This window comes from Loxodonta africana, chromosome 12 (genome assembly GCF_030014295.1).
Source record: "Loxodonta africana isolate mLoxAfr1 chromosome 12, mLoxAfr1.hap2, whole genome shotgun sequence".
Taxonomy (NCBI): Eukaryota; Metazoa; Chordata; class Mammalia; order Proboscidea; family Elephantidae; genus Loxodonta; species Loxodonta africana.
In genome coordinates, this window is record NC_087353.1 from 66,819,789 (window position 1) to 66,831,271 (window position 11,483).

The following is an 11,483-nucleotide window of genomic DNA, read 5'->3' on the forward strand; positions in this document are numbered from 1 at the left end:
AAACTACTGTTAGACCATACAAAATTGGTACCATCATACTGTTAGATGGAGTTCAACTCTATATATGCCTAGGACCCCCACTCCGTTCGCTCCAGCTCAGCTCTGTCAGTGGAACCCAGACCTTTTCATCCAGCTGTCTTTCTATCCACCCATCCATCAGGAGGCAAAGGAGCTGGGCCAGGTCTGCCAGCTCCAAGCCTACGCCTGTCGCCACTGCTCCATTCTGCCTTCACACACGCTATTCTTTCATCCTAGAAGGCTCTTCTCACACCAAGCCATCCAGCTCATTCTTCATTGCTCCCTTCCTCCAGGAAGCTCCTCTGCCCACCTGACGTTCACCCCCATTGAAGCATCCACCAGGCTCCATTGTAGTGATCTGCTGAGGTCTGCCTTGCCCTCCCCAATGAGACTGAGCTCTTCAAACTCCTACTAGGCTGTGTGCCCCCTGCTGCCTAGCATGATATTTGGGGACAAAGCTCACATTTTTTGAGTAGTTACTCCTGGCCAGACATTGTCCTAGTACTGATCCAGGTAATGCCTACCACAACCCTGCCTTTATTATGTCCCAGAAACCAAGGCACAAAGAGGACGAATAACTTGCCTAAGGAAACACAGCTAGGTAGTAGCTTTATATAGAGTTCACAAATATTTACAACAGCAGTGGGAGGTACACAGGATCCTTGTCCCACCTGACAGATGAGTAAGCCAAGGCTCAAACAGGAAGGTGCACGGCCCATGGGTGTCAAGACTGAGCGTAAGCAGCCTGGCTCAGAGCCCTCCCCCACCCCGACACTGGGCTGCCTGGTTACACAGTAAACTAAAATCAAACCAATTTTTCGCAGAGTCAGCCTTAACTCATGGTGACCCCACATGTTTCAGAGTAGAATTGTGCTCCATAGGGTTTTTAATGACTGATTTTGGGTTTTTTGTTTTTTTTTTTGTACTTTAGATGAAGGTTTACAAAACTAGCTTCTCATTAAACAATTAGTACACATATTGTTTTGTGACATTAGCTACCAACCCCATGACGTGTCAGCACTCCCCTTCTCGACCTTGGGTTCCCTACTACCACCTTTCCTGTCCCCTCCTGCCTTCTTGTCCTTGCCCCAGGGCTGGTGCGCTCCTTTAGTCTCATTTTGTTTTTTGGGCCTGTCTAATCTTTGGCTGAAGGGTAAACCTCAGGAGTGACTTCATTACTGAGGTAAAAGGGTGTCCAGGGGCCATACTTTCAGGGTTTCTCTAGTCTGTCAAGCCAGTAAGTCTGGTCTTTATTTATGAGTTAGAATTTTGTTCTACATTCTTCTCCAGCTCTGTCGGGGACCCTCTATTGTGATCCCTGTCAGAGCAGTCAGTGGTGGTAGCCAGGCACCATCTAGTTGTACTGAACTCAGTCTGTGAAGGCTGTGGCAGTTGTGGTCCATTTGTCGTTTGGACTGATCTTTCCCTTGTGTCTTCGGTCTTTAATCTCCCTTGCTCCTGAAGGGGCGAGACCAGTGGAGTATCTTAGATGGCTGTTCACAAGACCCAGACACTACTCACCAAGGTAGAATATAGACCATTTTCTTTATAAAGTGTTATGCCAATTGAGCTAGATGTTCCCCAAGACCATGGTCCCCACAGCGATGGCTGATTTTTCAGTGGTCCATCACCAGGCTTTCTTCTGAGGCCCCTCTGGTTGGACTCAAACCTTCAACCTTTTGGTTAGCAGTGAGCACATTAACCGTTTGTACCACAGGGGCTCCTGCCCTGTACAGTAGGTGCCATTTGTTGACAACACAATGCAGTGGCCAGCATCCTGGCCCACGCTCCTCCTCACTCTCCCTCACACAAGGCTGTGGCCTTTACCAGGCCCTCCCAAGAGCCAGTCACCTCCGTGGCCCTTAGCAGACTGTAGTCATTAGGGGGCCTCATCCCGGCCTTTCAAGTCACTCCTAGTGATGGTGGTAGCTGCAGGTTTGGGGGCGGCTGGTTGGGCCCTGGGTCCTGAACCATGTAAGTGGAGAGGTTGTGAGGACATTGGTTTTTCTAAATAACATTTCCATCCAAGCCTGCCTGTACAGCTGGAGTCACCAGTCCCCCTTAGGGTACAAGCAGAGATCTCTCTGAGGGTGTCAGGGGTAGCAGGCTCTTTGGTAGCACAGGCCTTTGGAAAGAAGAGGGGGACTTGCTTGCTTTGGGGCAGCAGCCAGGTGTCAGCTGCAAGGAGGAACGCATGGCAAAGGGGGTCGCATTCTGTAGAAATCATTCAGAGCAGCTCCTGCTCTGCTGAAGGTCAGTCGCTCCATCTTCCTCCACACACAGCAGGCAAAACAAGGCCTGACTTCCAAGGGGAAGGTAATCATTAAGAGGGATTTTTTTCATTTTATTATCTCATCAGGATGTCATCCTAAACTTGAACTGAGGGCATCACCCTGAGCACAATAGCTGAGTCTCCGAAAAGGTGTGCACAGCCTGATCGTTGGACACGAAGCTGCTCTTGACGCACATCAAGGGATTCAGTTATTTCAAGGATCCCTGCTGTGGAACAGTGACCATCTCTTTCTTTCCCCAGCACCCCTCCCCCGTTGGCTCCATCCATAATGTCTAGGCAGCTGACTCAGTTTACTGGCCAGCACGTTATTTATCTGCCTCTGGAAATGAACTCTATGGGGCAGTTCTACCCTGTCCTCTATCACTATGATTTGGAATTAATTGACTTGACAGCAATGGTTTGGTTTGGAAATGAAGTATATGTTTGACTTCGACCTACCCACTTGAGACTTATATCCCGCTCAGCTCTTTTTTTTTTTTTTTTGGTAGAACGTATACTTTTAAAATGTACAATTTAGTGACATGAATTACATTCACCATGTTGTGCAAACATCTGCACTATTTCCAAACTATCCCATGATCCTTAAGTAGTAACTCTTTATTCCGCTCTCTCCCTCGGTAACCACTGATAAACTTTGGTCTCTATACACTTGCCTATTCTAGACTTTCCATCTAAGCGGGATCATACAACAGTCGTCCTTTTGTGTCTGACTGATTTCACTCATCGTAACGTTTTCAGTGTTCTTTGATGTCATATCGTGTGTGAGGATTTCTTTTTGAACATAAATCATCTCGTTTTGTAAGATCGGACTTCAGGACAACCGTGGTAGTAAGAGGGTCTTTGCAGATGTGATTAAGTTATGGATCTTGAGATGGGGAGATGATCCTGGATTATCTTGGGCCCAATGTCATCACAAGGGTCCTTACTTATAAGAAGTCAGAAGGGTTCAAGTCAGAGAGGGATTGAAAAATGCTATTTTGCTGGCTTTGTAGATAGAACAAGGGGCCATGAGCCAAGGAAGACAAGCAGCTTCTAGAATCTGAAAAAGGCAAGGGAATGGAGCCTTCAGCCCTGCTAACACCTTGACTTTAGCCCTTTAAACCTGTTTCAAACTCTGACCTCCAGACCTGTAGGATAATAAAAAAAACTAAGACAAAGCCACCCACTCTGAGTTCACAACCACAGGCTCTGTGAGTGCCCCGGGGCCTGGAGGCCCCGACTCAGCCCCCTCCAGCCCACTCTCCACATGACGGGCAAGCAGGGGTCACTTAACAGTGCAGCTGAGTCACAGGGCATCCTTGTGCTCTCAGGGTCTACCATGCAGGCCCTGCCCTGTTCTCAGGTGAGCCCAGGGCCTCCTGACCCAGACCTCACCCATGCTGTTCCCTGGCCACCTCCTGCCAGCCCTCAGCATCAGCCTGGCGCTTGCTTCTCGGGACGCACCAGCTGCATTTGTAACCTCAGTCTTTGTAGAGCACATGCGCGGACCAAGGGCGGGTTTCTCTTTCGTTCACTGATGTATCCCCAAGGCCCAGAACCGTGCTTGGCCCTTGAGAAACACTTATGAAGTGAATGAATGAAAGAACATTTTCTCATTCTTTCTGTGCACAGTGGGCTATGCTCTACCTGTTTTGTTATAACCTGTGTTCTCATAGTGTTTCTAGAACGCTTTTCCAGGTCAGTAATGTGCACCTGCCTCCCTGTCTCCAGTGGCCGTACCATCCTGTCATGTAAAGTTTCCTAACCAGTATCAGTAGCCCCCTCTTCTTGGACTATTTTGGTTGTTCCCTACTTTGGGCTATTTTATACAATGCTGTGATGAACATCCTTATAATTAGACTCTGGCAAGCCCCCTAATTATTCTCTTAGGAGAAATTCCACAAGAAATCCCCATCCTGTGGTTTATGACCATAACTGTAATGTTCTCAAAGCATTTTCTCTTCTTTGAACTGTGCCTTGTCTGGAGGATCATTGCAAGGTGGAGAAGCAGCCATGGCTAGAACGGTCTTCCTGTCCCACGAAAATAGTGTCCAGAACTGGTGGTCCCATGAGCTGGATTGGACACACAGCTGTGTGGGTGGGCCTTTACAGTGCTTTTAAAAGATGGAAATTTTACATAGAAAGATGGATTTTCCGTTTCTCCAAGTAGCACTCACCAATCATCACTGAGTTGCAGCTGTCCCCTATAACCGTGACCATTCTGGTCTCACACCCAGCTTAACCGCAGCCATTTGAATCTGGAACCCTAACTTAACCAGAATCTCCCCTTTGTCTTGCAGTGACATTACCCCTCCCGGAGAACCAGTGAATAAGAACAGTCACCCCAAAGTGGCATCCCGCTTCCCCAAGCTATCCCGAGGCCACCCCAGGGAAACGCGCAATGTGGAGCCCCAGAGCGGTGACCTCTGACCTCGACGGAGCCCCAGACACAGGCCCCACGTGCTGCACCAGCTGCCTCCTGACTGGCCATGGCAGCCAACCTGACACCCCGGAGCGACAACCATGTCCACCCGGTGAACCCCGAGACCACACCCTCCCCACTGGTCACCCGACACCCGATTAAACTGGTCAGTCTCAAAGCCGTCCCTGTCCTCAGAGAGCAAGGCGGCCCCTCCCTGGACAGACTCAGACACACGTTAACTGCTCTCCCAGGTTCCACCTGGCAGTGAGGCCATCCACCCTGCCCCCAGCTCAGGGGCAGGCAGGAGGGCAGGCACCAGGCAGGAAAGGCCATGGTTGAGATGCACAAGTCTGATGTCAGAAGGTTCCTACAGAAATCACCTCTGACTCTTTCCCACATGGGAATTAGAATGACTGTTACTTTTTTTTTTTTAATGTAATTGCCTGCTACAACCTATGGACGTGGGGACTTGGGGGTCTTGTTCTGTCCTTGCTTACTCCCTGCCACTAGTTCTTAGACACCCACAGAACCACCACCGTGGCCAGCAGTCACCTTGTAGGCATCTCTGCGAGGATGACAATCCAGTGGCCTTCTTGCCAAGAAGCCATGAGTGATGCCTAACTCTGGTTCTTGGAGAACCCCACCCCGACCCCAACTTTGGCTTCAGGAAGGGCCAGCCCGTGTAGGAAACCTGAGGTCACCTGGGCCCACCTGCGCTGTGTCAGGGGTTCAGACATCCATCCCGGTGACCCAGCGTGGGAGCTTCTGGCAGGTCCAAAAACCAATGGACTTGGCCTCACAGCTGACAGGCCTCAGGGCATGGGAGACTCAGCTCTGGAAGCTTAGCTCCAGGGCTCCGGTCTCAGCACGGCTGTCTGTGAAATTGGACATGCGTCCCCTCCTCAAAAGATGACACTTGTTCCCTAATAGACCCATACTCACCATGCGCTCTCTGCCCCCAGAGATCTGATGCTCTGTTCCTCCAGCTCAAAGCAGGGTCTTGGGGTCCAGAGAGCCTGGCAGCCACGGAGGGGAAGAGGACAAGCAGTGTGGCAGGGACCCTCCTCACAGGACAGAGCCCTGCAGCCAGTTTGACGTTCAGAATCACGGAATCATCTCCTACCCAGCAAGTACCCTCCTCAGCTCCTGAGTGTTAGAGTTTGCATTTTCTGAGGGAGATATTAAGAAGCTGAATAAGAAAAGAGGTTCTGAAACAGCCCACACAAGAACCAGCTGGTTCGGCCTTCTTTGACCTGAGGAAGACAAAGACGTAGGGGAGTTCAACCATGTGAAAGTATGTGAAAGATGGTCACTGGCAGGCTGACCCAGTGCCCTTCCTGGACCTGCTCATGCCCATGGGTTTCAGACGTGGTGATCCAGCTTAGCTGGAGGAGAACCCAGGGAAGAGCCTCCGCAGAAGGTTTATGCTGCTTGTTCCCTGTTGGCTGGAAGAAACCTTCAGGGAAGCTAGGATAACGTACTCAGAGCCTGGCAGAGAAGTGGAAGGAAGCCTGAGTGACTCTGAGGGAACCTCCACAAGATGGGCCATGGCCAGGTGAGGCAGAGCCAGCCTGTTGCTCTCAACTCATGGCTGTAGGAGTACTGAGCCATGGAGCCCTGCTTGTGGGGGGTTAGAGAACCAAGGGACCATTGCTTCCTAGAAAGGCAATGTGGGCCTCGTGGGGGGTTAGAGGACCAAGGGACTATCACCCCCTAGAAAGGCAACGTGGGCCTCCTGGAGGGTTAGAGAACCAAGGGACCATCACCTCCTAGAAAGGCAACACAGGCCTCGTGGGGGGTTAGAGGACCAAGGGACTGTCACCTCCTAGAAAGGCAACGTGGGCCTCCTGGAGGGTTAGAGGACCAAGGGACCATCACCTCCTAGAAAGGCAACACAGGCCTCGTGGGGGGTTAGAGGACCAAGGGACCATTGCCTCCTAGAAAGGCAACACAGGCCTCATGGGGGGTTAGAGGACCAAGGGACTGTCACCTCCTAGAAAGGCACCGCGGGCTTGTTCCTCCTCATTTGCCAAGGCCGCCCGTGCCTGCCTTTGCAGCCTGAGCCCCAGAGGTGGGTTTTGGCCACTCTCTCTGGACCTGTGAGCACAGAGCCTCCTGGACTGAATGAGGAGGGCCCATCTGGAAGCTCAGGCTATCCCTCTTATCCCCAAAGCCGTACCTCCCTGGGTTTGGTTTACACCACATTGGCTATTTTGAAGTGGTCTTTGATGGCAAGTGAATGCCAGTCTTCATCTTCACTTCTCTGAACTAGAACTTGCACCTGAGACCAGACTTCCCACCCCCCATCTCTGACTATCACAGCCGAGGCTGGCCATCTGCCTGCTTCTTCAGGGAGCCGCCCCAAAACAGATCTAAGCATAACCCCGTTCTTACTTCTCCAGCATGCCACCTGGACCCATCCCGTCTCTGACGGCCGCATACAGAGTCAGGAAACCAAACCAAAAGAGGCACCCAGAGCTCCACCTCTAGAAAGAAGTACACGCTCAGCCTGCATTGAAAAGAAGAAACCCTGCCTCCCCACCCTTTTAAAGCTTAATTATCGAGAACTTGCCCTGCTCTCTCAAAATGCAGATTTTAGAATCATGTGCCTGGGGGCCACGTGGGAACCATCCGGGCAGCATCCTTTTGCACCCCCTTTTTGTGATCACGTGAAATCCTAGAATTGTCTTTGGTGGTCAGCTCACCCGCCTCTCATTTTAGCTCAGAAAAGCACGCGACACGCACATCACCACAACTTCTCAAAGCCTTACTTTGGAACCACTCACTGTTCTGTGAGGGGTTCATCCCCGCTGCTCACAACACACCTGCTCTCCAGGGCGCGGGGCAGACTTCAGATCAGAGATGCGAGGGCGCTTTACACAGCAGGACCCCCCAGGCCTTGAGAGGTGAGGCTGGGAGCTCGGTGCACAGTGCCACCTGGAGGCGCGTCATCACATGCCCTCAACCTGGATCCAGTCGAGACCACTGTCTCCCTCCCTCTGAACCACCCACTCGGAGCTCGAGGGACCCCTCAGTGGAAAAGACATCCTGGCAGAAACCACCAGGTGAAGTTTGCTGCTGTCTCCTTGAGCTGAGAAGATTCACTGGCGCTGTCACAGTTGGCATCTGAGAAACGAGGCCCTCACCCTTCAGAGAGGCACAGAGTGGGACGGCCCCTCTCACACCTCGAGGCCCACACCTCTGTGCTTGGAGAGTCCCTTCTAGATCTCTCAGCAGAGGGGACCATCTGCTTGAGGTCTGCTTTAGCAAGGACAGGGCGCCACCAGGTTCAACCTCTAGCATCTTCTCATGTGTTTTATTTTTTTTTCCAGATGAAACAAAACTCAGGAAAAGTAGGGCTGGGCCTGGCTCCCATGAAAAGAGCAAACTAAAGCAGCCAGGAAGGGAGGTCAAGGCTGGGACACGCTTGGCCCAGACACAGCTCTGACCTGGGAGGGCCTTCTCACCTGGCTCCTCACGGAATCTGCCAGAAGCCCTGCCCGGCACTGGGGCCCAGCTCCTGGGAGCCTCACAGCTGGGAGCCCACTGCTCACTGTGACCGGCTGTCAGTCTCGGAGCGCAGCGCCGTGGGTAAAACCAGCCAACATTTCTCTAGGTCAGGCCCTTGGCAAGGAGGTGGCATTCACTGAAGACAGTTCCACTCTGGATGGGAGCAGCCTTGTACCCAGAGGCTCCTGACTACAAAGGGGAGTGCAGGGTGGAGTTAGAAAGACACCATACCATCTTGGGAGATCAAAGCATGAGGAGGGGGGACATGGGCAAGAGTCTGGGGACAAGGTCCCCTCCCAGTGCCTGGCTCTGCTCCACACCAGAAACTTACTAGGATGAGCTCTCTGGGAACCACTGAGATGTTGCGGGTTTTGAGTGTGCCTTCAAAGCACAGGGGCAATCTAAATCTGTTTGCCGCAGTATTGGTAACACACTGTAGCTGATGTGGAGAGGCAACAGGCACAGAAGGGCCAATAACGAGTCCCTGGGTTTCAGCCCAGAATCGGGAGACAGGACCCCCTCCCCCCCAGCCCGCCTGCCCACCCTGGACGACCAGATGCCATGCTGCCTTCTGCAGAACGCTTATTTCTTAACACCTGAGCCAGGCTCTGGGCCTGGTCAAGCGAGTGGCCACCTCTTCTCCTCCTGGGACAAGTCACCCACCCTGAGGACCAGGTCACAGAGTCCCAGACCTTGGCCCCTGCCCCACCTGCACAAGCTTCTCCTGGGCACGCAGCCCAGAGACCCCAGGCGGCCCCTCACCATATCAGCCAGTCTCCCCAGACACCTTCCCCAGTTCCTCAGCCTGGTCCCTTTGTCTAACACCAGCCCCCACCTGGGGTAAGGCTGTCCACCCCAGAAGCATCTTCACGCCTTGACATGTAACTGACCACAGAGAATGGGCTGGTTGTTCAGCCTGGAGCTGGGGATGAGCGTTCCCCAGGCCCCGCCTGAGAAGGTCCTACCAGGGGCACCCACCTCAGCGACCCCAGCACGTGGGACAGGCTCAGAGGCACACCCGAAGGCCGTGCCTCATGCCCCCTCCACTCAAGTCCCACCCTAAAGGCAATAATTGTCTGAACCTGTGCTCACAGAGCCAGGCCTGCCTGGTCCTCCTCCCAGGCCTGGAGGCAACCCGCAGACGGGGGGTGCTGTGGGAGGCAGGTGGCTGTCGACAAACAAGGTCTATCGTCACAAACACTTTTCACAATATTGTGCGTTATTTCATTAAAGCTAGTGTTAAATATTTGCTTTTCAGACTGGCTCCTGTGCTAATTTTGCACAATTGTAGCACTGTATATTTTATCTAACATTTCTGTGCCAAAAAGTTCATTTTATGTTTCTGTAACACGTGGTTCGATTACGTTTCTAAAATAAAGCTTGAATGACTGGATCGATAGGATGGAGGGTTTAGCACTGACGACTGCCTGGCAAACCAAGTGTGCGTTCCTCCCGTGCTTATTAAACGCACCTACTCAGGCTGCCTCTGGGAGTTCTCACTTCTCAGCCACGAGCCATTGCCCTATTACAGGCCTGATTTGTAGCTCTAAATTCTGTCACAGAGTCCCTACTTTCATCCCTGAATCCGAACAGGCACATTTAATGAGCTTCCGGACCTACCCTGAGTTTCTATGGAGAGGGAAAAAAAAGTCTGATTTCTTGAAAAGATGGCTGAGCCCGCAGCCTGGATGAACATGTCCACTGGTGGAAGCCCCTGGATCCGCCAGGGGTCAGTTCCTACTGGCACATGAATGTTGGTCCATCATCATCGGAAAACCACTAGTCCACCTGCCCCAGCTGCCACCTCCCCCTCCCCCTAATCTGGCCTCCATGAGCTGCTGGGGGCACGGCCCCAGCAGGCGTTTGGCGTTCACCATCAATAGGGAAAATGGGGTGTCCTTGCAAACCCCAGGATGAGGACATAGAGGGTGCATGCAGCAGAGTGCACACCTGCACCCAGAGGTGCTGACCATCAATACAGGAGCCCCCGAAGAAGGGCGTCTCTGGAGGCGGAGCTAGTTAAGAAATTTAATGTCTAGGATTCAGCTTAGAAAGACCTTATCTTCCCCTGCAGCGTTCACGTCGCTGTCCCTGGCACAGACAACTAGCAGAACACTTAACTCATCTGACCCCAACTTCTGGAGGGTTGATGTCCTTTGAGTGCAGGGCAGATGGGGACCCTTGCTCTGGGACCCAGTGAAGGGACCCCAAGAACTGCCTGTGAGGGGTTGTGAGGAAAGGTATCCCTAGTCTAAGGCAGCCTGTATGTAAATAAGGCCTAGAAGTATGCAAATATGCTCTGAACTCGTAGTATTAACTAGCCTCCTAGGTTAAGGTTTACACAATAGACTTTTTAAACAAATGTGTTTAATTTTCTAAAACCTCTTGTATTAAAATTTTCTTTTGGAATAAGCTGTGGTAATTTTGTTACAATCTGGTTGAAATATACCTCTTTACAATGACAAAATAAAAATAGTGACATTTTATAAATTAGATACTCAGCTTATGGTCTGTTTCTTTGGCTCAGGTCTTTTTTAAGCTGGGAATTTAGGTGAACTTGTAATATGCACATTATGGAATCTTCTGGAAAGGTCTGTCATTTACTATTCTACATGAAATCATGGACAACAGAATTTGAGTGGGCTAAGTACTGGGGAAGAAAGGCCTGGTGATTTGCCTCCACAAAGATTACAGCTACGAAAACCCTATGAAGCAGCTCTACTCTGTAACACTCAAGGGCAACCAGCAACAAACATCAATTTTATTTAAATCAAAATGTAGAAAAATCCCATTTTCAATTCTGTTATTAGGTAAAATAAAATAATAAATTTTATTTTACCTATTAACAGAATAAATAACAATAAATTTTATTTTACCTAATAACAGAATAAATAATAGTAAATTTTATTTTACCTAATAACAGAATAAATAATAGTAAATTTTATTTTACCTAATAACAGAATAAATAATAGTAAATTTTATTTTACCTAATAACAGAATAAATAATAGTAAATTTTATTTTACCTAATAACAGAATAAATAATAGTAAATTTTATTTTACCTAATAACAGAATAAATAATAGTAAATTTTATTTTACCTAATAACAGAATAAATAATAGTAAATTTTATTTTACCTAATAACAGAATAAATAATAGTAAATTTTATTTTACCTAATAACAGAATAAATAATAATAAATTTTATTTTACCTAATAACAGAACTGAAAATGAGATTTTTCTACATTTCGATTTAAATAAAAT

The 11,483-nt window shown here is 49.9% G+C and overlaps 1 protein-coding gene across 9 annotated transcripts in view; it reads left to right on the forward strand.

The window, feature by feature from the left end:
- Nucleotides 1-10,994, forward strand: part of SNX29 (sorting nexin 29) — a 662,332-nt gene extending 651,338 nt beyond the window's left edge. For 3 of the 9 annotated variants that reach the window (XM_023557345.2, XM_023557342.2, XM_023557344.2), the window contains one exon: nucleotides 4,591-10,994. In XM_023557345.2, coding sequence (XP_023413113.1) covers nucleotides 4,591-4,720 — 130 coding nt within the window. In that variant the 3' untranslated portion in view covers nucleotides 4,721-10,994. Of the gene's footprint in view, nucleotides 4,522-4,590 lie in introns of those variants that run through there. The other 6 variants (XR_010323633.1, XM_064295606.1, XM_064295605.1 and 3 more) reach the window with 4 other exon arrangements.
- The last annotated feature ends 489 nt before the right edge of the window (nucleotides 10,995-11,483 follow it).